We start from the raw sequence: 27664 nt of genomic DNA, 5'->3' as shown, positions 1-27664 counted from the left end.
TTCCGCCGCCCTCAGTCCCGCTCCGCTCCATCCCGCCGCCGGGGCTGGGGCGTCCCGGCTCTGCGTGGGCCGGGCGGGCCGCGCCGCGCCGGTGAGCGCTGCGGAGGGAGACCCGCCGCCGCGGCGCCCTGCTCCCCTTGGGCCCGGCCCCGCGCAGCGCTGCCCCGGCGGCGGGGCCTGGGGAGGGCGGCGGTAGCCGGGGCGGCGGCGGCGGCGGGGCCCGCTCAGGGCGGGGTGCCCGGGAGGGAGCGGGGTGAGCCCGAAGCGGCGGCCGGTGTGAAATACGCGTTGTGTTTTCCCCCCAGGCTGAGGCGGGAGAGCCCCGGTGCGGTGGCCGCGGCCGGGAGGAGGTGCCGCCATGGGGAACCAGCTGGCTGGCATCGCCCCCTCGCAGATCCTCTCGGTGGACAGCTACTTCTCGGACATCCACGACTTCGAATACGACAAGAGCCTGGGGAGCACCCGCTTCTTCAAGGTTGCCCGAGCCAAGCACCGGGAGGGGCTGGTGGTCGTGAAGGTGTTTGCCATCCAGGATCCGACCTTACCCCTGACGAGCTACAAGCAAGAGCTGGAGGAGCTGAAGATAAGGTTACACTCGGCGCAGAACTGCCTTCCCTTCCAGAAAGCGACCCTGTCCGAGAAGGCTGCGATGCTTTTCAGACAGTACGTACGGGACAACCTTTATGATCGAATTAGTACCAGGCCATTCCTAAACAACATTGAAAAAAGGTGGATAGCTTTCCAGATCCTTACAGCGGTGGACCAAGCGCACAAATCTGGAGTCCGCCATGGGGACATTAAGACAGAGAACATCATGGTGACCAGCTGGAACTGGGTTCTTCTAACTGACTTTGCCAGTTTTAAACCAACATACCTTCCTGAAGACAATCCCGCTGACTTCAATTACTTCTTTGACACATCACGGAGGAGAACATGTTACATTGCTCCTGAGCGCTTTGTTGATGGCAGTATGTTTGCCACGGAGTTGGAAAACATGCGGGACCCTTCAACTCCTTTGGTAGACTTGGCAAATAGCAATCAGCGAACAAGAGGGGAGTTAAAACGTGCAATGGATATCTTTTCTGCAGGTACTCGGAGACATCAGGAGAGACCAGGGTGGTGTTTATGATTGTGTGTTGGGATGCAGAAAAGCTTATTTGGAGGGTTTCTTTTTTTGGTTTTTGTTCTTTTTTTTGGTTTTACTTTGTTTTTTACAGTGGGCATGTGGAAAAGCTTGCTTATTTTAAGTGTAAGACCCAACCCCAAAACCTTTCATTCACAGAAAAAGTGCAGATATGATACAGTAAGCTACATAATTTAAGTGCATAACTGTGTTATCTGAGGAGGGAAATCACAAACTGTTCTGTTATGGCTCAGCTCTGCCCTGGGAAAGAGATGGTTCTGCAAGTCACAGACTATCATCTTCTCGTGGCTGAGGTTCTGGGGATGCACAGCATATGCCTCATGGGACCCAAAAGGAGGAACCAGTCAGTGGTTCACCTGAGGTCCAGCTGCCTGGGGACTGAGCCAGCTTTCAGGGCGGTTTGGCAATATTGGCTTTAGAAGCCCCTTCTTATTACATTTTCCCCAAAGGTGGGAAGTTGGATAACTAAGCAAGCTCCTGTCATAGTCCCACTCGCAAATAGTAGAGTCTGACTCTGGAGCCCATCTTGAGTCTTGGGCTTGTCTTGAGCAGTTTGAAAGCCATAAGTTTGGCCTTTTTTTTTTTTCTTCTTAAAGAGATTGGAAAATCTGAATTTAAAGATAATGGTTACTTCATTTTGCAAGCTGCTCTCACGGCCAAACTTCCAGGGCACTCCACTGATAAAGCAAGAATGCTGACCATTGGGAACAAACTGCAGGAGTGGGACTTTTGAAGAGAACGTGTGTCATGTACACAATGAGGGGGGCTGTGTTTGGCAATCATTATATTTCTCACTGTGCTTATGAGCTTGTGTGTGTGAATATATGCTGTCTCCCAGCATCGCCGTAGAAATAGAGGTTATTTCTTTACATTCTGTTAAAGGATTGCTTGTTTGACCTACTGCCCGATCCATGATGACTTACTGGCACTCTTCTTCCACGTGACAGTGATGTGGGTTCTTTTCTGGTGGTGTATTTTCCAGCTGGCAGGTGTCTGAAGTCACTGCCTCATGTTTCCTAATTACAAACTCTGCTGTTGGCATGTTTGAAATAAAATACTCAGGAGATATTTCGGGGATCAAGTGTAAAAGCCAGGTTTTGCAGCTTGAGATGCTACCTCCTTTCTGCAAGTTAATTTGGCAACTCACTTAGCTTATTTTTTAATTGAGCTAAGAGTCATGTAGGGTTTGTTCTTGTCTGCATATAGAAAGCAAAGTTAAAGTGTCTGTTTCTAATCCTCTGACAACTCTTTGACTTTTTTTCCCCCCCCCCCCTACTCCCCAGGCTGTGTAATAGCAGAGCTCTTCACAGAAGGCGTACCCTTGTTTGATTTATCTCAGCTTTTGGCTTACAGGAATGGCCTTTTTTCCCCTGATCAAGTCCTAAACAAAATTGAAGACTGCAGTATCAGAGAACTGGTAAGGGTGGACTGCAACATTAGAACCATATCTGTGGTCTGTTTGTAGTGTATTTCACCTACTTCTGTGACAAATGGCTTATTGTTTGGGCTTGGTTTTGGGGTTTGGGTTTTTTTTTGTGTTGGTTTTTTTATTATTACAAATGTCTAAACCTTTAATCTTTCTCTCCCGCTCCCTCTGACTTCTGCCTTTCTCAAGGTCACTCAGATGGTCCATCGCGAGCCAGATAAACGTTTAGCAGCTGAAGATTATTTGAAACAGCAACGTAACAATGCATTTCCTGAAATATTTTACACTTTCCTTCAGCCTTACATGGCCCAGTTTGCCAAGGAAACGTTTGTATCGGCAGATGAGCGTATATTGGTCATACGTAAAGATCTGGACAACATCATTCACAATCTCTGTGGGCATGATCGCACAGAGAAAGCCGAGGGAGAGACAAAAGAGAATGGGCTGGTTATTCTAGTGTCTGTGATAACTTCCTGTTTACAGACTCTGAAATACTGTGATTCCAAACTGGCTGCTTTGGAATTGATTCTTCATTTAGCACCAAGATTAAGCGTAGAGATTCTTCTGGATCGTATTACTCCTTATCTGTTACATTTCAGCAACGACTCTGTGCCCAGGGTGAGGGCAGAATCTGTGAGGACACTAACTAAAGTTCTTGCTCTCGTCAAAGAGGTGCCACGCAATGATATTAACATTTACCCAGAATACATTCTGCCAGGCATTGCACACTTGGCACAGGATGAAGCCACCATCGTCAGACTTGCATACGCTGGTAAGAGGAAATTCAGTCAAAACTCCAAATCTTGGGCTTTTCTGTATTTCCTTAACTGTTTTCTCCTCTGCTCAAAATCATCACATAGCTTGCTGTTTCTATTTCAGTAAATCTCCCCAGAAGTCTCAGAAATGACTGCAGGTAAAGACACCTGTATTCACTTAAGCTAACTGGTGCAGGTTGTGGTAGCAACTTGGTGATTAATGAGTTGATTTATACTAACAGATGAGTTCCCAGTGTAGATCTGTACCCAGAATAAATAATTACATTTTAAAGAGCTGACAAAATATGTTTGCTCTCTGCTAGGTGACTTAACTTTTTTTTTTCCAAATTAACATTTATTCATCTCTGTAGTTCTGCATGTAAAAGCAACTTGCAGGATGTGTACATGTGCTTTGGGTTAGGGCCTGGAGGTAGCACAGAGCAGGCCTGCCCACAGCGAACGTAAGGGGTCAGAGCTTAGAGCCTCATGCTCAGGGAAGCAGCCCTGGCTTTATTTCCTGGATAAGCAAGAGTGTAATGAAGAAAAGTGCTTGTCCAAGTGGTCTTTGTGTACTTAATCATGTGAGCAGGGCTTTCTGAGCTTGCCCACCCTTTGCAGCTTTTATTAATTTATCTTAATTGTCACTTCATTGGCTCAGATTATTTGCTTAGCGTGGCCTGATTGAACTGAATAAACATGGAACTAACAAAGCATCAGTTTGTTGCTACGCTTCAGGGGTATTTTCCCGCAAGTGAAGTTTTATATTAGGGGCTCAAATTACATTATTTGCTATGGGATAGAGTGGCTTATATTGTCACAGATGTTTTCTTTGTACGTGATTCAGATATGAGTTCTGCCTGATTCAGGAAGAAGCTTTGTAGTCGTGCCCATATTTGCTATTTACCATGTTCCCTTATTTGCTATGACTAGCATATTTTTAAGTGTGTTGAGTTTGATTTTGCTTGATTGTTTGTTTGGTTTTTTTAAGTTATAAATGCAGAATTTGGTTGAAAATGTCCCAGGTATTTTTCTTTTGTTTACTAAGTAAGCTGATAAAACTAATTATTGGAGATAACACACAGTTAATGAATAGAACCAATTGCTTTTGATCACTTTGATCTTCCACATTTATGGCTTTATGAAAGAATCATTTTTTCATGACTTGCTTTTATTTGTAGCTTAGAAGAAAAAACCCCAAATCTTGTAAAATTATAGGCTATTCATAATTAATTTTAAAATGAACTAATATAAAGCTGAACCTCTTAAATAAGCTGAAATGGAAAAAACCCAAAATGCAGTCTCCTTTTCTGCAAGTGCAAAAAGGCTACAGGTCTCAGTACCCATAGACTCCAGTTGCATTTGCTTACACAGAGGTTCTCTCTGTTTGGTGGTTGGACTATTTTCAAACTGAGTACAGCTAGAATATTTTCTGAAATTTGAAAAGGTTATTTGAACTGTAGATGGTTAAGTCTGATTAAGTTACCTTAATTTCAAATAGCTTTTCTTTTAAGAAAGCAGTTTAAATTTCAAATATATGTGTGTATATTTTTTAAGGTAGTCTAACACCTGGGTTAACTTGTGTTATTACAGCACGCTTTTTGGAAGTGGTCAGGCTGGTGACTTACAGGATTTGATCTGGGCTGTGGACAGGCTCTGTTGGCATGCTGCTGCTCTCTTAGATGACACTCAGAACGGCTGCTTAAGTGGGACTTCTGCCTCGATGGGATTTTTCCTGTGCCAGCCATATGGCTGGACCCATATAATATAGCCTGAGCTGCTTCAGCAGCTTCCAAATAGTGCAGAGTGGTGCCAAGTCACGTGGATAGATACAGGGACAAATGTTCTAAACGTGGAATCCAGTCCTCAAGGGTAACCCTGTTGTTGTTCCCTAGGATACATATCCTGGCGTGGTGGTTTGTTGTTTTGTTGCAGTCTACCACGTGGGCATGTTAGTTAATTCAGGTTAATTTGCCTTTACATTCTATCAAGTTATTTAGTCATTAGACTGAGATTACGTGGCATTTAGGGCTAGTTCTAGAGGACTGAAATTAGTCATTGTTACACTTAATGTCCTTATAATTTTTCTGCTTGTTTACATGACAAAAATACTTTGTGATTTGATGTACTTGATAGCTTCACTGGCATCGTGGTCAGCAGAATTGGGCTGACCAGAGCCAGTTCTGTAATTTCAACCCCATTTGCCCATCATGACTGGTTTTGTCAGTGGTAATAATCTCTTGTTGGGGACCATCGGACTGATGTAAACTGGTGAAGTAGAACAATTCTTAACCAAAATGTTTTCCTTTGCAGAAAACATAGCATTGTTGGCAGAAACAGCTCTGAGATTTCTAGAGTTAGTACAGCTGAAAAATCTGAATATGGAAAATGAACCAAATGGTGAAGAAATGGATGAAACATCTCACCCTAGTGATAACTATGACACCGGTAATGTCACTTCTACTTACCTTGCCTGCTTATAATCGCAAATCATGGGCCAAAGCTCCTAGTTAGTACTGATGTTCCTCATCTCTGAAAGCTTAGCCTTCCTATTAAATGGGAAGAATGCTTTTCTTTGACCGGTATCAAAGCGTGTGTGTTACAGCTTCAGGCAGAAACAGACATCTCTGTTCTGAACATTGGGAAAGACAAAAAAAAAAGCATATAAATAATAACAATCTTTTTTTTTTTTCCCTCCAGAAGTTCTCAAGGTATTTGACTCTGATGCTGGCTGCCTGTTTGCATATCCAGCTTCACTCAGAGTACCGTAAACAAGTCAGCTGTGAAAACACGGCTGTATTCCAAATACCATTTCCATCGAAGAGGCAGGCAGTGTTAGCTTTGAAAAACCTGACAATTTCTAGCATAGTCATAGTACTGTATTTTTCAGTCATTATTCTTTTCTGTTCTTATGTCTGGCAATTCTTGTCCACCTTTTTGCCTGAAGATGCTGAATGTATGGATGCCGTTGGGCAGTAACACTGCTATCTCTGCTGTTGGAACTGTAGCACAGAGAATGAGTTAAAATCCTAAGGATGGCCATTCTTTTTCCTTCCCTTGGGAAGGAGGGATGGTAATTAATGACCTGTGTGTCAGCTCCAGTGCCTTTTAGCGATGCGTAGATTTCCAGAACAATGCTGCATGAGTCTTCTAAGCTGGGAATAGTTTGTGGTTAAAACCCATCATTTTTCTTTTGGGCTAAGTAGATCAATCTGTGACTAATCGTAATTGGTAAACATCCTGCATATACTCATTTGGTAGGGAAAAAGGCATGTTTCAATTATCTCTTAACTAGTTGCAGGATGATACTATAAAAAAACCCCAAACCTACCAAAAACAAACATTAAAAAATCCCCTTCAAGTTCCTTCACATAAGGCATGGGGTGCTCAGAACTGCGGAGGAGTGAGAGAGGAAGCCCCGTCGTATGGGCTGTATTTCTATCCCTCAAAATAGCTTGGAGATGAAAGAAGTAGCACAAGGAAGAAACCAGTTTGAATAGTTCTATTCTTTAGTACCCTTTCAGAAACCAAGCATGAGAAATTTGAAGCCAGAAGGCAACTTTTGCATGTGACTGACAGAGTCATGTTAGAAAGCAGATTAGCTGGTCTTCTGACTGCAGGCAAATGGTAATGACCCCTGCAAAGCTGGGACAGCAATAGGTGAAATTTTTGTGCTACTTGTTTGAGAACCTCCCTTGTCCAGCTTTCAATAACAGCCTGTGCATTAGCAATTCTGTTATTTCCAATTAGTGTAAATATTTTTTTAGTTGTACCATGGAGTAGAAGCCATGGGCAAGGTCATCTTGAAATTTTTTGTCGGTATTGTTGGGGTAACTGCTGATATTTAATGAAATTGGAAGTACTCACTTTTTCAAGTATCGTTTATTCCTCTCTGTATCCTTAGTGAAGCCAATCTATCTACCTAACTAAAAATACTCTTGATCTGTTGTCAGTTCACAAATTTTGAAACTGATAGTCAGATAAACGTACCAAACCAGAATTGCCTTGAAGCATTTTGTTTACTGTTGTAACATTGCCGCTGACTTGTTCTGATGCTTCTTCACATTTGCATTTCACCTGGATATATAATGAGCTGGATCATCTTAGCTGAAGTTATGACAGGTTCAGAATACATTGATCTGGGAAGAATGTCTCACTTTTCTATACTCTTTGGCTTTGCCACCACCTCATGCTTAGTCTGAAGTCTTTGGTAAGCCAGTTGTTGGAATTGCTGAGGTTCTGTTGCGTTGTCCGTCTTACTGAGTGGGGAGTTCTTCAAGATGGCAGGTCAGCATAACTCCTTTAGCAGCAGGTAGTACACGTGCACATGTTGTTTCTCGCCAACCCAAATGTTCATCCTCTTGTCTCATGCAGAGTTGCAAGCCTTGCATGAAATGGTCCAGCAGAAAGTTGTTACTTTGCTAAGTGACCCAGAGAATATTGTGAAACAAACGCTGATGGAAAATGGAATAACACGTCTCTGTGTCTTTTTTGGACGTCAGAAAGCCAATGATGTTCTTCTATCTCATATGATCACTTTTTTAAATGATAAGAATGACTGGCATCTTCGAGGAGCCTTCTTTGACAGCATTGTTGGTAAGTGTTTGGTTTCAGCCAAACAGACTAGAGAGATAATAACGTAAATAAATTAATTTTTGCATATCTTGGAAACTGTTAACAGTCATATGAAAGCCCTTTCTTGTAAAGACTTCCATAATTTATAGGAAAAGACTTTGCTGAATTATTTGGTGTAAATGTTTCTTTAGGGAGTGAAGGCAAAACAATGTAAATACAATCAGATTTTTCATTTAGTCCAAATATTTAATACGAATGAGACTGAGGCATTTAAGTGAAGGTTAGATTAACATAAAAAGTAAACTTTAAATGCGCTTTTTTTTGAGTCCTTGCTAAAGCCACTGGCTTAGAAAGCTAAATTATGACAAGTAAATACTAAGATTGCTGCAAGCTGTCCAATAGATTCATCACTTCACACGTGTGCATGGTCCCATTAACTTCAATAGATCTGTTCATATGATGAAAACTACGCATTGGTATAGGCTAAAATTATAATATGAAAATTTTTCTTTTAGTGCCTTAAAACCTCACTTAAGTTTTCTGAGCTGACAAGAATCTTTAATAACAATTTAAAAAATCTTACCAATGATGACATCAGCTGTTAAGTACATCTAATGTTTCATGCATGTTGGAAATTCTTCCACATGACTGTTGCTGAGAGTCAGTGCTCAGGATTTGCAGGTCAAAAACTTTCCCATTGCAGTCCCTGGGCAGGGAAATGGTACTACAGGTGCATGGTAAGAAAAACGAGCATGATCAAAGTTCCATCAGGGCCATTATGGTAGGCACACGTTCCCTTATGACTGGAAGCCACAAAATGCTGTGCTGGCGAACCCTGCCAAGCTGTGATGCTAATAACTTTTCAGAGTTTGTTTAGAAGGAGCAATTCTTCTGGCAGGTAGCCAAAGTACAGGTCACCGTGTCCTTGCTTCTTGCAAAGACATGTAGAGAAATGTGAGGCTTCTAAGTGTAAAAGTCAAGATATGTAACCTATATTTTTAGCTCCTCCTCCTCTCCCAATATCTGTTCAAAACCTCCACAGAAGAATTCAGATAAAGTTTAAAATTTATATATTTTTGTTTTAGACTGTTTTACTGAAAGCTTTTGCACATCTTTAAAACAGAGCGCTCTAACTCGTCTTTAAGTACATGCAGGCACTTCTGCCTGCAGATGCCCTTCTGTAACAGTGTCGCTGAGGGGATTTCTCTTACCTGTGCTATTTCTCCCTTCTTCCTCTCTTCCTTTTAGCAACTGGTTGCAAAGCCCAGCATTAATACATGAGCGATTATATTGATTATTATCTTATTAGAGTAAATGATAAAGTTTATTTTATGTTTAATCTTGATTCTGATGGGAAGACATTGAATTTTCTGGTATTTACCAATCCCAAATAACTGGGTTAGAAGCAGAGGCAGTTATGGTCTATGCTGTGTATCAGATATGATGATAGCAACAATAAGCCTGAGCTATTCAGTGAAAACCTTTTTTTTTTTTTCCTCTTGAGGATGATCAGAGGACTTGCCCAGTTGTTTGTGGGAAGGAATGTTAGCTTGTTGGATGTAAAGCTAGAGAAAAGATCAGAAATCCAACAAGGTCCATCTCACTGACTGTTGCCAGAGATTAATTATTGTAGATGGGTTATCTAATCTAAACAAGCAATTCCAGATGCTAATTTCATGTGGCCAGTGGCTGGTTTTCATGTGGGAAAGGAAGAAAAATGGGAAAGGAGTTTCTTTTACTGTAATGCAGCTTCAAAGGAATTACTTTCATTTTGCTTTTGATCTTGGCTTGTTTCTAAGATTTTGAAATATATTTTAAAATTGAATTTATTTTTGAAACTAGGGTCAAGGTGGCTTCGTGGTAGCAAATAATTTGAGACCAGTTAACTGAACAGCAAATCTTGCAGCCATTTCAGGCTGGGGGATTTTTAGAAGCTGGTTCTAAAAGTTCCTTTTTGACTATTAGTGTATGCGATAGACTTTCCTTGCTGATAATTAGTCCAGTATCCAGTTCAGTCTTTTCAGGAGTCTGAATCATACTCCAATTACAAGCATTGCTAAGTTAAAAGACAAAATCTTGCTAACAGAACCTTTCATCGTTGCTCACTTGTCCTTTCCATGTACAAATGCAGGCACTGCATCCCCACCCCTTAGGAGCACTGCTGCTTTTGCCTTGCTGTTTCAGCTGTGGAAAGCAACAGACGTGGGAAGTGTTTCATGCTGCTGGCCAGCTGTGTGCTGACATCTATGCCTGGCATCTTGAAGGACCTCTGCAGGCACAGGGACCTGCTTTTATCAAACAGTTTTCAGAATATTGGTCTGACTTTGAATGGAAAGCAGCCTCCTTTTTTGCTAATGCCTAATAATCTGTTTTGAGATGTCTCTGTGGGATAGCAGTTTTAAACTTTGGTGAGGAAAGGCAAGGAAGTGCTACTTTGTATTTTTATGTGTTCTTTTTATGTTTCAGGTGTTGCTGCTTATGTTGGCTGGCAAAGCTCATCAATACTGAAACCTCTGCTTCAGCAAGGTCTCAGTGATGCTGAAGAATTTGTCATTTATAAAGCCCTCAATGCTCTTACTTGTATGTGCCAGCTAGGGCTCTTGCAAAAGCCCCATATTTATGAGTTTGCTTGTGATATTGGTAAGTTGGAATACTGGAGAATATCTTGTTTTCCTAGTTAAGAAAAGAAATTTTAGTACTACATAAAGCTTCACCGTCAGCTTAACTATCCAATATGCAAACCTATAGTACTGTTTTAGAATCTATACAAAATTGTGTTAATGAACTGTTGCTAGTTGGGCCATGTTAGTGCTCAGAACTCTAAAATAATAATTTTGGTGGAACAAATTGGAAGCATCTTCTCTGTTTTTGTATAGGACAGCAGCAAACAACACTTAGTCCAAAAACTTTCTGCTTTGAGATCTTTCCTTGTTCTTTTTGCCAACCTCCTAAAAAGAAAAACTCTTCGTTACTTCTGGAAGTTGATCAGGCACATAACTTGCAAATTTTTACCCATCAGCCTTTGAAGAAGGGGCAAATCCAGCCTCCTCCAGACAATGCATGATCCTTTCTCGTCCTGTACCTACCACCATTTCTAAAACCCATTTAGCTCAATAGGACCTTGAATACAGAGTTTGTCTCTCCTTCCTCATCAGGCTTATCAGTTTAATTTAGACCTGCCCAAGATTTACCAGCTGTCTATGGAAAAGAAAATACCAACTCCTATTTTGAGGTGTAGTCTGCTTCTTCCTAATGTTATGGCTTTTCAAAGGCACACAGAATTTCGGGCAGTTGATCTGTGGTTATATCTCATGACTAGATACAGTCCCTTGATTACATCTTCTTAAAACCCACGTAATTGAGGTGGACTTCTGAGTCTGATAATCTTAAAATATAAGTAGTGACTCTTCAAGGAAGAGAGGGGAAGAAGGAAGGAACAAAGTGTTTACTTAAAAAGAAAAAAATACGTCACTGGTATTAGGATTCTCTGTAATTGTCCAGAATAAGGTTGAGAATTATTTTTGGATTAGTCTCCTTTGCAAATCTGAAGTTGACAATTAGGAAATGAAATGAATAAATAGAAAAAATATGCTTTTTGGCAACAGCAAGGAAGCTGAGCAGCAGAAGCACAGTGAACTCCATGAAATAGTTTTCTCAGTATGAGTGTGTTCACCCCGGTGCTCTGCAGGAGGGAAGGCTCAGTTTGGGCATAATTCTAGGGGAAAGAAATGACATCACAGGCTGCCATATACAGGACAATCCCCTCTTTTTCATATGAATGATATATTTTAACAGCCTAATTTTCTTTCAGCACCTTTCCTGTGTCATCCTAATCTTTGGATACGTTACGGTGCAGTTGGATTTATCACTGTGGTGGCAGAGTATTTGAATATTGCTGATGTATACTGCAAGCTAATGCCATACCTCCATCCTTTCATCACACAACCAATAATACAGGTAATACTTCAAATACGATTAATGTGAGCATATCTCAACTAGTCATAATTCTTAAGTCTGCCTTGGCCATGGTCCCAGCTATAAGAATATCAGATTTTTTTTTTTCTTCAATTAAGGTTAGAAGTGATATAGTTTTTTGATCTCTGCTGTCAGACACTGACAGAATGGCCATTGCCTTCCATGTCTGAAAGACTGTTGTCTCAAATTTGTTGCAAATTGCAGAACACTTCACAAAGCCTAAAATCAACAGGTGTGTCTTTGGTTCAAGCCCTTCTCTGCCTTGCTTACAATCAAACTCTTGCAACATTGTGCTAGTTTACAGGAATCTAAAAGGCATGAGAAGTTGGCAGTGAAACAAGTGTTTCCATGTTCTATGCTTTCATCTACAAGGCTATTCCAGCCCTGCCCTGCTAACACATTTGGCTGTGGGCCTGACCCTCTGAAAACATGAGCAGTCTGTTAGGTAGTGATGACCATGCTTGGGATTTCAGCAGTGCTACTCCTGTATTCCAGCGCTTTGCCAAGGGTAAGGGCAGAGTGCTCAGCATGGTTAAGTCAAGTCATTTCGTAACAGCATGTGTCTAGGAATGACCTGCACGATCCTGGTAATATGATCATATAGGCAACTTTGCATATAACTTCAGGACCTGTAGAATGCATCTGTCAGGTGTTTAAATAGATAAGAAACTGTTGCAGTGCAACATGTGTTCAACATTTCTTGTAAACGATGCAGGTGATAACTTCACTAAAAATAATATTTTGTCTTGTTTATATCTCCCTAGACACCTTGTGCTGTGTTTTCAGCATTGATTGATAAATTTCTGTCTTGTTCACTTCCTGCTTCTTTTTAGGGTATTCATCTTTGCTATACAATTCTACATATAGTAAGCAAGTAGGGGGTAATGTTGCATTGGACTCTAATAAAGAAGTCCTCACTTTGGACTAATTTTGAAGTTGTTTTTCATGTAGACAGGCAGCTAGGAGAAGCACATCATAAGAATGAGGTCTTCTGACACTGTTGTGAAGGAATAACTGCAGTTCAACCCCACCATCTTGCATTAATTATTTTGAGTATTCTAACTTCTATCCAAACATTTATGACACAACTTTGGGCCAAATTAGGTTTGGCCATTTAACTGTGGGACTGTAACTGGGAGCCTATTTCATGAATATGGCTTGCCCTACCCCCAACCATCTTAAGACCTATTCTTGAAACAGAAAAGATCAAGTGCTAAAATAAAAGTGTGCACTCAGAGAAATGTTGGGGCTGCAAGTAATCTGGATTGCATACAAGGCCTTTTGTCCAGACACATTCTCTGGACACAAACAGACGTTGAATCGCCACCTGGGAGAACAGAAACTAGTTTGGGTTTTTTCTGTTTTAATAATAATGAACAACCTTTATAATGAGTGCCCCAATTAATTATTCTAAATTATGCCTTAACTCATCAGTTTCTTATGATTGTTTACTAATGTCCCAATACGCTTTTGAATATTCCTTAATTACGTGCCTGTGCATCCTTATTCCCCTGTATACATAGGAGGAAACTCAGTAATCTGACTGACACGGGGGAAGAGCTCTTCTGGTTGGTATTTTTACAGGGTAAATGTAGGACAAAGACAGACAAGGTTAGAAATATCATTGTACTAGTAGTAGATTTTTTTAATCCCATCTGGCAATGCCAAGTTAACATTCTGAGACTTCTGGGAGAACAGGGAAAGAGAATGGAGAAAACCTGATATGACCAACACAGGGAAAGATATTATTTTCACAAAAGGAGAGAAGTTGAACCTAAGTTATTGGTACAATCATGTGCAATAACGTTTAAGTCCTACATGATTTTTTTGTTGTTGTAAGTTTGAAAGCATCTCGTCAGGACTAAGCTGGAAACTGGTTTTTAGAACATGCCTTCAGAGGAAGAGATTGATTTTTATATTAATATTTGCAGTTGTCCAGTTACTGATTTTCAGGCTAGGGAAAAAACAAAAGTGCAAACATTGTAGACATGAGATGACATCATTTACGTTTCCCCCTGTTTACAGGGATATCATCCTCAATGTTGATGGGTCTCTCTTTTTGAATTGCAGATAGATAAAGAAATAGTCCTGCTAAGTGTACTTAAAGAGCCTGTCAGCCGTTCCATATTTGATTATGTCTTAAGATCAAAGGATATCACAAGCCTCTTCCGACACCTTCAGATGCGTCAGAAGAAGAGGAGTGGTGTTCTCCCTGACTGCCCACCCCCAGAGGACCCTGCCATTGCACAGCTCTTGAAGAAGCTACTTTCACAAGTGATTGTTTTTTATTTGTACTTTGAAAGTCAGGCTTGAGATTCTTGGGTTCTGTATATCTCCACAGATCCTAAACTTGCAGTTGCTGCTCTGCTCTGAGGGACTCCCAGTCTGAGGCTCTGATCCTGCAAACCATTGACTTCATTGATTTTAGCACATGTTTGTAGGACAAAGAGTTCAGGAGTTAAGGAAGATTCTGAAAAGATCTGCCAGAAATAGGGCAACCGCACGTTTGGATTTCCCAAACGCATCCTCTTTTTAAAGACTTCAGTTGTATGTCTCAGATTTGTGACACATCTGTGGTGGTATCAGGTTACAGAATATGCAGTGTGTGTTGCGTTGGAGAGAAGAGTATGTATTTGTTGAAGAGGTAGATATGCAGGTAACAGTGCAAAAGCCAAAGGGAGCTGGAAGGTGTTGAGGCTTATATATGAAAAGGGGAACACCTAAGAATCACCCACACAAAGTAGTGAGAACTGGGAAGAGGAAGGACTGCAGCTGAGAGTGTGTGTGCGTGTGTGGGTTCATTATGGGGTTTTTTAATCTTTTTTTTTTTTTTTCTCCTGTGGCTTATGAGCTGTAAGCAAGGCCTAGGTGGCAAAAAGCAGATTGCACTAGACAGTGATTCAGTATTAAATGCTATTCTGCCCTTTCACTATTCCTAGCCCTGTTCCTGAGGAGAGAAGATATTTTTGTACTACAGCAGCTTACCCAAAGTCTTGTATGAGTGATAGACTGATTCTTGAATTCTGGGGATGTCCTCTTTCCTTCCACTTTTGAGCCAGTCATTAATCTTACTGCTTCTTACATCTTCATGCCTTGATGTATGTTCTTGTCCAAAAGTAAATAATCATATTTTCCCTTTTATTCTATAGGGGATGACTGAGGAGGAAGAAGACAAACTGTTAGCACTGAAAGACTTTATGTTAAAATCAAATAAAGCTAAAGCCAATATAGTGGATCAGAGCCATCTGCATGACAGCAGTCAGAAAGGGGTGATTGACTTGTCAGCTCTGGGAATAACTGGGAGACAAGTGGATCTTGTTAAAACAAAGCAGGAGCCTGATGACAAACGTGGTTGGTATATTTTGTGGTCTGTATAGGTAAAGTATAGCCTTTCTTTCAGGGTCCAGAGAATTAAGTCTTTAATTTACTCAGCAAGCATTCTCGGTAATTCAGCCTACAAAATTATCACTGATTTTGCAGTAAGAAAATTACTGCTGCTATTTGAAGTGTGGGGTGCTGGAATGCTCTCTGGATGACTGAAAGATGGGGATATTTTGCCCCTGCGGGTATTTAAATTAGTTTGACTGCATTTGCAGTAGTAATATGCACAGGTTGTTTAGCTGATTGGGACAAACAGGACTCTAGTGACCCATGGTAACAGTGTAAATTCTGAAGGCTACTTTTCTGCTATCTCTGTGTCTTCTCAAGAAGTGATGAGCTCCTTATCTGTGAAAATCCAGGATATTTTCTTGAGGTAGCCTGGAGGAAACTGAGGCCTAGGTGTGATGCTGAAACAGGCTGGCACTGAGGTGTGCCAGCTGTTGCTCACCCACCAAGTACGTGCTTTTTGACCTTAGGGTTCATCAGTTGCTCATCCACCCCCATTTTACTTTGTTGCCTGCTCCTCTTTCAGTTTGAAAAACTTATTTCCTTGTTCAGCTTTGAAATCCACTTGCTGCTAACTCTATTCCAGTTCTTTGTATCCTCAAAATTCTTGTCTGCTGGACAGTGAGCTTCCTCTTTGCTCTGTCAAGCTTGTACGGCCCTCCTCTGTACACTGCTGATAGGTTCTGTGTTTTCAGATGTAAAAATACAGACATATCTGCAAACCAGGTAGTTATTGACATCTTATTTACAGAATTAAGATGCTAGTCTGCAAATATTTTGCATGTCAATTTAAAGGAAAGTGCATAAGTACGGGATTTTTCAGTTTTCCGTCCTGTGGAGTCAGGATTGGACAGGATTTAAAAGTTAGTGTATGAAGTGTGCATTTGAACTGATTGACTTCACCCAAAACTGTCACCTGCAAAGTCTTCACACCTTTATCTTCCTTACTGACTTTGTCCAAATTCAATTTGTCCTATGTTTTCATTTAGCTTTCTATATTTTACAGTTTTAAGTGACTCCAGAGGAATGCTGAAAATAAATAAATTTCCTATTTACAGATAACGTTCTTGACTTACAGGTGATGTTGCAATTGTGATGGAAAACTGATTGTATTTGACACTGACAGTGATTTGTGTACTGTGCTATTACAAATTTATCCCTGTCTTATGCCAGTAGTGGAGTAACTCTCGTAAGAAAAAATTGTCACGTGAAGTCTAATCCTGCAGCCTTCTAGACTCAGAATTTCCTTGTACTGGAGTGATTAATTGCATGAGTCAGCTGTAGGATTAAGAAGGTGTAAACAGAGCACTTGCCACATGTGTTCTGTTTGCCTCATAAATTCCTGTCAGCTGGTTTAAACAGCCTAGCAGTACATTTTTCTCTATTAACTATATAAATAATAAATTGGCATGTAAACATTGGACTCGCATGTAGCCTGAAAGTAATGATCAGCCTGAGTGAATGTTGCCATGATTATGTGTTCTTTGGTTTTTTTCTTTCCCTCCCACTTCTCCTTCCCGATTGCTTATAGCTAGAAAACACGTAAAGCAAGATTCAAACGTAAATGAAGAATGGAAAAGCATGTTTGGGTCCCTGGAACCAACTAACATCTCCCAGCCAATACCCAAAGGACATGGGCAAACTACTGATCCTGAAGCCATCCAGGCTGGGAAACCACTTCGTTCAGAGTCCTCAGCTGGCATATGTGCCACTTTGTCATCCTCCCCACAGGTAGGGCTGAAAAATACTATCTTCGCATCTTTAAAACAACTGAATCACTTCAGTTTAAGCCAAGTAGGACTATAGGGATGTGGTGTTCTTGTTTTGTTTGGAGGTTATTTTATACTGGTGCTATTCCCTGGCCTCTTCTCTAGCAGAGTAGCCGACTTTCAAGTTCTTATTTTTAAAATAGGAATTGAGAGAGGATGGAAGTAAGCTTAGTCACTTGAATGGAAGAGTTTCACTAACAAATAGATGCTCTGCATAAAGAGATGGGGCTTTGTGGATTAGCCAGTTACTAGGTGAGCTCTTTTTGGCAGGGAAGACTCAAATTGCATGCCCTGATATGTGTTGTGAGGAAGAGAGAGATGTCATGATTTTAACTTGGAACTGGTGTATCACATCATAGCTGCATTTAGACACCCTGTACCTATAATAAGTTAGTACTGGCTACAGAAGGATGGGCTGGGAGCCCTGCAGGCTGCGGAAGCATCTTTTGACAATGAATCCTTCTTTCTATTCTGTTTCTAGTTGGAGATTAACTTCTGTTAGCTTTAAATGAGTGTCCACGCTGAACTAAGAGAGAAACACTTCATGCTTTCATTTCTAAAGCCCAATATAAAAAAAAAATCATTCGAGAGCTAACCTGTAATTCTGTAAGTCTTGAGAGCAATAACTGCTTCTGTAACAATCGCATTAAGAGGTGTGCACAGCACAATACAATTTCTACAAATAGAATACAGAACGGACTAGGCAAGCAGGGTAGAATAAGTGAATGGTTAAGCTTTTCTATAAAAATAATTTTCACTGTTTTTAATTGTTTTCATGCAAACATGATTTTTTAAAATGCTAATTCATTGCTAATTGATTCAATAAAAAACATTTTTCCAATTCTTTTTTTTCAGTGTGACCCAGTAATCTTAAGAGCAGGATTTATGTGTGTAGAATGTAAGGCATATATTTTTAAGTGCTTACCTCTTACAGGCATCTGATGGAACGGTTGTTCAACCCAGGAAACCGACCATGCAGGTACCAAGCAGTTCAGCGTCCCCATCTGCACACCAGTTACGCATCACCACATGCAAAACTGAACTTCAGCAGCTGATCCAGCAGAAGCGAGAACAGTGTAATGCAGAGAGACTTGCCAAACAGATGATGGAGAACGCTGAGTGGGAGAGCAAGCCCCCACCTCCAGGTAAATCACAGGCTACTGATGTTGTTATACAAAAAATAAAAAGTATATAATTTGAGTCAAAGCGTCATCGTCCCCAGGAAAAAAATGCAAAAAATGAGTAAAAGAGGAGAAATTACTAGTTTAGGAAATGTGCCTATTATGCAGAACACCTATTTGGCAAAATACGTGCATGACCGATGAAAGAGGGTTGGGACCGAGATCTTCACCTTTGCAGTAACGGACCCAAACCACTGGTCTTAAGTCCAGGTTGTGCACTTTGTTCCAGTGAGTTTTCTGAAGCAGATTGTTTGTAACCAAGTATACAGCAGGTAACTTGCCATCCTGTAACAGGCTATAGCTTGGTTTGGGCAAGGGGAGAAACACAGTGTTGGGAGGTGGGAAATGTGAGTACTTTGCCTGGGGTGGCTTCAGATTTTCAGCCATCCTATGAGTGCTGAACCTTTTGGCCAGGTTTTCTTACCCAGTGGCATGCACCCTCGGGAGGGTTGTTTGAGCTGCCCTTGTTTGCAAAGGAGACTGTCCTCACCAGCAGTGGTGACAGCGACACAAGGCCCAGCCAGAGAGAGATGTGTGTTCCCATACTACACTGTTGCTTGCAGAGGGGAAGGAGAGACATTTTTTACCTCTTGTCCCCTTTTCTTTACCGGAAAGGAGCAACACCCAGGTTTTGCTAATTAGGGCTCTAGGAGCCACTCTGGGAGAAAACACAGGGTTTTAAATCGCAGCCATCTTCCCATGAGCCCACCTTAAATTTTGAAGCTCCAAATTGATATTGGGATTTACTTGCATTAGTTTTCAGCGTTTTCTGCTCGTGTTCTCCACTCCGTGCACTGTTGCTGGGTATCTCGTATGGAGATTCCTGACTGCCCTCTACTAATGGCAGTTCATGTGCTTAAACTCCAGATGTTGGGAGCAGAATCTGTAGCAGCTAGGCTTGCCGTAATCAACACAGTGATGCTAAAGTCTTTTGGTAAATCTAGCATAAATGCACATATCTGGGCAATATACAGCTACCATGTCAGTTTCGGGGAAGCAGTAGAAAATCATTAGGAAAATGGTCCGACCAGAAAGCGTTTGAACATAGCTAACCTTGACTGAGCTTGGCTAAGCCGTGCGTTTGTCTTCTGAAGAGGGTTTTACAACCTATGAAATAACGTGTCCCAATACAAGCAGCTGACCTGCTCTGCCACATGAGTGAGTGAGTGCCAGAAAATGTTCATATTTAAAGTTTGTGTCTTATTCTGAAATTTGCTGTGGTCTGTACGTCATTATCTTCATCTGCTGTTAATCCTTCACTACAGTAGATGTGTGTTAGAAGTGCAGCCAGATACTTCTGCACTGCTTATTTCAGAGGAGGAGACGTATTGCACAAACGTTGGCAACTTCTTGGCAAGAGTTATTGCGTGGCAGCTCAACTCCTCAATTTATTTTTGAAGTTCTGGAATAAATTTTCCATAGGATTTTAGAAGAGCTGTTATTTCATCTTATTAGGTACATAAGGCTTGTGATGTAGCATGCAGTGCAACGCTGAGCCTGTCACTTCAGGTGCTCTACAGACAATCCAGGAACTTCAGTCTGTTCAAATGTGTTGCTCATTATGTGCATTTTGGGCATTTATGGGATTGCCATTTGCAGCACAGCAATCTGCATGGGCTGATAGCAGAACTGTGCACTAATATCTCTATATAAAGTCTACGAAGAAGGGCTCTTCGTAATTTCACTGACTGTACATGGAACCCATCTCAGAGAAAACTCTTACCCAGACCTGCCAATAGGGTTTAGTTTAGAATTGAGTAAATAGGCTTTTGCTTTTAATATTTAAAATGTGTTAGCTCTGTGTTTTCAGCGCCTTCTGTGCTTTGCAGCTGTAATGACTATATCCCAATATAGCTGTTGGTGGATGGGATCAGGGGAATTTTCATGTTCCTATTAAGTTATGAAACCAACACAAAACTTCATAGTTTTGTTTTCCCCTGCAGGATGGCGTCCCAAAGGGTTGTTGGTAGCTCACCTTCATGAACACAGATCTGCGGTGAACCGTATTCGGGTCTCTGATGAACACTCCATTTTTGCCACTTGCTCAAATGATGGCACAGTGAAAATCTGGAACAGCCAAAAAATGGAAGGAAAAACCACTACAACCAGGTAGATTTAAAACTCATAGGATTTGGGGTCTGCTGTTTCAGAGTGCAAAATAAATTAGAGCAGGGAGCAAAATATGAATCACTTGTGGGTGTGCTGGAGATTTCAATAATGAAAAACTGGTGTTCCTCTTTGTATGCAACTATAAAATATTAGATTGCTGTTTCAATTATTTAATAAAAAAATTGCTAGCAAATGCAAAGGGACTGCTTCGTGGTTGTAGTAATTACAGGCTTTTTGATTTCATTTCTATACAGAGATAAATATATTCTGGTGCTGCTGTTTAAAGCCATCTGAGGTTTTGGAACAAATTAGTTTTATGTTTAATTGTCTCATCCGCTGATATTTGATGCAGGAAAGCTGGATTGCTGGCTGAAACATGGGTGGTATGGGGCTGACAGTCTCTGTGAGAGAATCTTTGGGAGAAAAGAATGTCTCAAAATACTGTGGAAAAAAAGTAGTGGACTGCAGCATCAGTTAAACAACAGTAACTACAGTATGCTACTTTGATACAGATCTAGGTTAGACTTTTATTGTACTGGTAGACAAATGTGTGCATCTGCAATTGGAGACTCATAACCCATAGGGTCAAAGATGAGCAGTTAAGCTTGCAGATTCTGGAACACTTACAAAATGTTATTCTGAGAGACATTGGTTTTAAGTAGGTGTTTGAGAGAAGTAATTTTTTGTTTAATGTGCCACAGAAAAATTCCTTTCCCCCCCCCTCTCTCTACTGCTTAGATCAATTTTGACATACTCTCGGATTGGAGGACATGTAAAGACACTTACATTCTGCCAAGGCTCACATTACTTGGCTATAGCTTCAGATAATGGTGCCATCCAGCTTCTTAGCATCGAAGCTTCAAAGCTCCCTAAATCTCCTAAAATTCATCCAATACAAAGCAGGTAGGTACTTAGAGCGGTCAAATCTCACCGCAGAGCTCAAGCTGTTATTATATTCCCCAATTAGATCCCTTGATTTGCTCTAGGCTTCCTGCTGGCTGAGCCCAGGCTGTACTGGAAGGCGGTAATTCATGATCTTATCCTGCTTCATAAAAAAGGGTTGAAAGGCAACCGTGCAGGTCTGAGAATTCATAGCTATAGGTTATTGGTGCCTCCTGTGTCACTGGACTCATGAGCTTGAAAGAGTCAGTCTGAATAGTTCTCGGTTCTTTCATTAATGCACTGGTATTGGTAGCTTCTTACCTCCTCCGTTATGATGTTAATACCTATAAATTTTGGAGGTTCTTTTACAGGTCATTAGATAAAGGTTTATAAAGGTACATGTGGTTTGGCATCAGGCGTGCAAATTTTCTCTCCCAGGCTCTTAATGTGAGTAAGGTGGCAAAGACAGAGGGGATGGGGTACTATTTAGGGGAGCCTTTGGGGATGGTTTAGCACTTCCTTACTTCTCCATATGGGCAGTTTTTTAATATTTTGGCACTGATTCAACAGCTTAATCTTCCAGCTTGAATGAAGGACATGTGCAGGCCCCAGCAAATCTAGCAACCATCTCAAAGGCCTCTTCTCTGTCCAAAGTAAAAGTAAGGGTTCTGTGACAAATGTACTCTCTTACTTGGGATTAAGTTCAGAAATGAAATAAGCCAAATCTAATGGAGATGGAAACTACAAAACTGTATTTTCCCTTTTGGTATATGCTGCGTTTGTGCCTGAAGAAGGTGTCCATTTGCACACACAGTATGTGATTGATGACAGCGCTGGCAGTATAACATGGAGAGGTGTGTTCCTGCGTGTAAAGTCTGGGTAGATGAGTATCTGATAAATGTGGAGCATGAATGAGAGAGAAATACCAAACACGCTGAGAGACCCAGAGCACAGAGTTATGTTTATGTTTGCGAAGAGCTGCTGGCAGCATTTTAATAGCCTGTAGAAAGCTTGCAGGTCCTGTCAGCAGAGAGATTTGAGAGAGCATGAGCATCTGTTGTACTAAAATTGGAAAGTTGTTTCTGGCAGATGCCTTGAAGTGACATGAAGAGGAAAATGCTGCTCAGCATTAGCTATTGGAAGGAGTCTTAAACTTGGATAGAGTCATATCTGTTTCTAAATAAGTTTATTCTTTTAATCAAGGTCCTTAGATCTGAAGGATGATGGCTGTGTGGTAGATATGCATCACTTCAATTCAGGAGCCCAGTCAGTACTGGCTTATGGAACAGTTAATGGATCTCTGGTTGGATGGGACTTGCGATCTAGCAGCAATGCTTGGACACTGAAACATGATTTGAAGTTAGGCCTCATAACTTCGTTTGCTGTGGACATACACCAATGCTGGCTGTGTATTGGTAAGCCCGTATTTCTTGTTAGCTTCTTTATCTTCTCTCCCTCCCCTCTTTCTGGTTTTCTTTTACAATAACTATAGCTCAAGCTCTTGCTTGATCTGACTTGACTAGAATATGCTTTCCTCAAACAAGAGGAGAAAAATACCTCCCGTTCTATTTGTGGGAAGTATTCTGCCCTTTAAGTACTTGAGGCTGAAGTCCACCTCCCTTGGAAGAGAGCACAAAGATATGGGCAAAACCCAGTACACTTACCCCTCTGACTGTGGGGAGCTTTCTCTCACCAGGAACGAGCAATGGTACCATGGCGTGCTGGGACATGAGGTTTCAGTTACCTATCTCCAGCCATTCTCATCCTTCCAAGGCCCGAATCAGACGCCTGCTCATGCATCCTGTCTATCAGTCCTGGGTAATTGCAGGTAAAAGAGGTCTTAAACTTACCTCATAGTTGCCAGAGGTTGTGATTAAAGCAGCTTTTGTTTCAGCTTCTGCTTCAAGTTCTGGGGGCAGGTTTTTTTTGTTTGGTTGGTTTTTGTTTTTATTTATTTTCCTTGTAGTTTTTCTTGTGCTTTGCTTGGGGAGAGGAAAAGGGGGAGGTTCATACTTGTTCTGCCACTGTTCTCTTCCAGGCTTTTTGAAATTAAAAAAACAGGTGGGTGGGGAAGTAGTGCTAAGCTGTTATGGAAGTGACAGTCAGTCTTCACAGTTCTCATCTTCTGAGCATTACAACTCTCATGAGGGTCCCTCCCTGTGTGCTGTCTACCACGTCGCTTTTTTAAGGATGAAATGTTATGAAAGACAAAACCCAAAATTGTGACATACAATGATGGGAATTCTGCCACTGCCTTCAGTGCTTCTGAAGAGCAGAGAGTGAAAGGTTGTCCCATTCCAATTCCCACTTGACACAGCTGGATTAGATTCATGGGTTAGAGCTTTTGAAAATCTCCCGAGATTCCTCATCTGGTGTGCTCACAGCTGCTTCACCCTCACCGTGTGTGGCACTGTCATATACTTTTAAGTGTTTGTGTCGGGAACACATTCTGAAATGGACAAGTAGCTTAAACTAATCCTACAGTAACAAAATTGATAAAGTTGCTGTAAAAAGAGAAATTTGGGTTTTATATTTTACTTGCTTCTTAGGCTTCGCATCTTGCTCTAGTTATTAACCACGCTGGGAGAAAAAAAAAATTCTTGAAAAGCATACAAATAAAGCAAGCTTCTCTGTGCTTTCTAGTTTGTTTCCTCCCTGCTAAATAATAAATGAGTGACAAAATTCATCACTTTAATAATATTCAAAAAAGTCCTTGCCTGCTAGGTTGCTGCCAGGCATGTAAGCAGTCCCTTGAACAGAGTTCTTTGCCTGTCCATGCTAAACATGGGTGTGGAACATCATTGTAGCTACTGAACTTTGTAACTTTGGATTGCTGTCTTACCTGCCCAGGGTTAGTCTCCAAAGTCCCTGATGACCATGCTGAACAGACGATCCATCCTTCTCAAAGAAGGATGAAAAGTTATTTAGGGAGGAAACTGAGGTTTTAATACCTTTTAAAAAGGGTTGCAGATTAAAGCAGGTTTCTTTTAAACTCTCTGAAATGAGGCACTTTAACTCGAGTGAAGCTTCTGTTAAATGGTAGAACCAACAAAACACATGCACGGCTTTACCACGAAAGCAAGACTAACACCAAATGCCACAGAGAGCGAGCGGAGAGTGTCTCTGTGTCATGCCCCCTGTATCATGTCAGTAGAACACAAGTAACAAGGGCTAACTGACCTGGTTTGTTTTTTTGTTTTTTTTTTTTTGCATTGGCAATACCTTTCCTGTAGCTGTTCAAGGCAATAATGAAGTCTCCATGTGGGATATGGAAACTGGCGACCGACGCTTCACTTTGTGGGCCAGCAGTGCACCTCCTCTTTCAGAGCTGCAGGTCTGGTCTTTTTCTTTTCATGTTTCTGTTCTGTAGCTGGGGCTGGAACAGCCTCAGACTCCATGCTGTGTGTCAGTACAGTTACCTGTTCTCAAGGCCTTGCCAGTTTGGCACCAGGAACGTGCCCTGGGATTTATTTTGGCACCATAATTGTTTTGCTGTCAAAATTAAATCCCCTTTGTAAAACAGCAGTGTAATTGAATCTTCATTGGTATTTTCCACACTCTGTGGAATGTACTTGTAACACTCACTTGCTATATCCAAAAACCCATGAGCCAGTCAAGCCTGTAAAGCTTACAGTAAGCCAAAATTCATGGTGTGGCATCTTTTACTTACTTTTACTTCCTGTTTCTGGGATTGTGCACACTTCTGTAAGCGTCTGCTCTTTTGCACATTCTTTCTGAAACATAATGCCACTATAACACTTAGCTGCTAGTTTAAAGCATGAAGTTGCTCTTCTTCAAGGAGTTAATTGGGGAAGGAGCAATCTGGGATATCTTTCTTAAAACATAAATACATACACATAAATAACCACAGCTGCTTCTATAAATATTGTAAATGCAGATCTGGAATGTACCTAAACTTGAATTAGTACATGCTACGAAGATTGCAGGTTGAGTTCATTTTGGTCACTCACTTTGCACACAGGGAACTTGTGATTCAAGCTGGTTTTCTGTTACGTGTCCTTTAATACCTTCATAGCATAAAAATTTGAGCATCCATGTGCTTTTCAGCATGATTCGCCTGCCTGATTCTGTTAGAAACAATCTTTCTCCTTTGCCGTCATTGAGAATGTAATTTCCAGGATTCCAAAAAAGCATTATGCGGAGTTAAATCTGTTGCATTGCTCTACGAAACATAAGGAATAAAAGGAAGCAATTTACCATCCTATATTAAGATACGGCCCATTAACAAAGTAACTTGGCATTTGTCAGAAACATTTGGAAATTGGATGGATGGATGAATGTGGTAAAGAATGCATTCCCTTTGTGAAGCCTGGCAACAGCTATTGGTGGTAATTCATTTTTATCTGTCCCTTTTCCCTACTAGCCTTCTCCTCACAGCATCCACGGAATATACTGTAGTCCAGCGTCTGGTAATCCCATATTACTGACAGCAGGCTCAGACATGAAAATAAGGTAAGCTTCAAGAAGTAAAAAACATAATGCTGAAGATGTGTTCATTAGTAAGCAGCAGTGAGCTGAGAGAGTTGTTCTCAGCCGAAGTAGTGCAAAACTCCGTGCTTCTCTGAAACATGACGTGTACTCTTCTGTAAAGTTCTTGATAGGCTGTGTGAAACAAAACGATAGCTCGTGTGTGCGTTTGACATGACTGTCGATTTCTCTACATTGCTGTCTTCCACTAAGTGTTGGAAGCATATAGCATTTGTGCCCACTCGTTTTCATCATATTAGGAAGACAGCTTTTAAACGGCTGTATTAAGCTGATAATCAAGCTGAGATGTTAGATTTTTTTGTTTCTTTGTGTTTAGGTTTTGGGATCTAGCCTACCCTGAGAGATCATATGTTGTTGCCGGAAGTTCTAATTGCCCATCTGTTTCCTACTACAGAAAGATAATTGAGGGCACGGAGGTGGTTCAGGTATTTTGCTTTGTTTGATAGACACCTATTCTGCTTGCCTTTTGGATGGTGCCTTGGGTTCCAGTAATTGCATGACGGATTTAATTATAACTATCTCACTCTTACCTTTTGTGGATGGTGCCAGCATTGCATTTTCAGGCAGTTAGGAAGATGTTATTTTAAAAGAAAAAGAATCAGTTGTCTTTGACAGAACTAGACGTACCAAATAATACGTGCAGAAACTAGGGTTGTGTTTCTTTTGGCAGATTGAAATCTAGTGCATTAACACTCTTGATTTTGATCAGTCTTTGGAATGTCTTTTCTGTAGGATCCTTAGCAAGGCATTGTGAGAGGTACCAGGACCAAAATAATATGGTAGCAGAACTCTGCAATTTTTATTACACCCTTCAGAGTGACTTTTAGCACAATGTTTTGTTTCAGTGCAATTGAATGAGTGCTGTTTCAAAGGTGACTGTTTAACTTTAAAAAAAAAAAAAAAAAAGTCCAAGTCAGTGAGGGTCTACCTATGCACTATGATTTTTGAGTATTTTATGTGAAGTTCTTAATTGTATTCATGCTATTGAACCAATCTTTATCAAAACCTTGGGAAGCTGTGTGTGTCACGGTAGCTTCCCCTCTGCCCCCCCATAGGACTATTAAATCTTAGTGTCATTGAAATAAATATGAGAAAAAATTATTCTTTCCCTAATCAGAGAGCTGTACTGTCAGTTCAGATTAAGACTTAGGTTGTATGTGATGAAAAGAAATGAACCAAGGAGTAATCCCAAGAACACCATCAAAGGGTGGGAGATTGGGGTTTTTTTGTTTAAGAGGTTTTTTGATCTTTTTACATCCTAATATGTGTGATAAAGGTAAGCATTTGGAAAGGGGATTTCTGTACATAATATTTCTCACTTTCTTTTTGTACAGGAAATTCAAAACAAGCAAAAACTGGGTCCCACTGATGAGACCCCTCGGAAGGGTCCAGAGTCTCTCCCTGTCGGACATCATGATATCATCACAGATATTGCAACTTTCCAGACCACACAAGGATTTATAGTAACTGCATCAAGAGATGGAATTGTTAAAGTGTGGAAATAAAAGTTGTACTAATATATAGCATGTAAATATTTGTAATAAAGAAATAGTGTTATAATGAAGTTTTCAAGGACTCTTTCCAGATCATGGAATAGACTTTAAAGACTGTAAAGGTGATGATAAAATGGGTCATCTGTATCCTACCACCCTGTTAGCACTTCATCACTTCTTTTATTAAAGATGTTTGGTATCTCTAGCATTTCCTTGAAATACCAAGCGGTCTATGAAGAAATAATTTAGCCTGGTTTTGACTACATTGTTCTTCAAGGATATTTCAGAATATGATTTAAAGACGTCCCACTTTACACGTTCTAAATGTGCAAAAAGCAAAGAGCTGGTACTAGTGCTTCAGTGTCTGACTGCTCCTATATTGAATTTGAGAAATTAAATAAGAACCAGTGCACTAACATCCCTGTACATTCTAATAACTATAATAAAGTCCACTTGAGCTTC

General features: G+C 40.8%; 1 protein-coding gene across 2 annotated transcripts; it reads left to right on the top strand.

Moving 5' to 3' along the window:
• Positions 1–27664, top strand: PIK3R4 (phosphoinositide-3-kinase regulatory subunit 4). 2 transcript variants are annotated; one of them, XM_075083371.1, is made up of 20 exons: positions 1–91; positions 306–1088; positions 2428–2561; positions 2760–3342; positions 5636–5770; positions 7697–7918; positions 10364–10537; positions 11709–11854; positions 13943–14146; positions 15022–15223; positions 16791–16990; positions 17963–18173; positions 20153–20318; positions 21057–21221; positions 22404–22615; positions 22897–23028; positions 24434–24534; positions 25585–25673; positions 26026–26134; positions 27044–27664. In XM_075083371.1, exons 2-20 carry the CDS (start codon positions 359–361, stop codon positions 27212–27214), a joined length of 4086 nt encoding a protein of 1361 aa, XP_074939472.1. In that variant the 5' UTR covers positions 1–91; positions 306–358; the 3' UTR covers positions 27215–27664. The 2 variants fall into 2 exon arrangements, with proteins under 2 accessions (XP_074939472.1, XP_074939473.1); XM_075083372.1 differs by lacking the exon at positions 21057–21221.

The sequence above is a fragment of the Phalacrocorax aristotelis genome, chromosome 2 (assembly GCF_949628215.1).
Source record: "Phalacrocorax aristotelis chromosome 2, bGulAri2.1, whole genome shotgun sequence".
Classification (NCBI taxonomy): Eukaryota; Metazoa; Chordata; class Aves; order Suliformes; family Phalacrocoracidae; genus Phalacrocorax; species Phalacrocorax aristotelis.
This window is presented reverse-complemented; position numbering and strand designations above follow the sequence as displayed.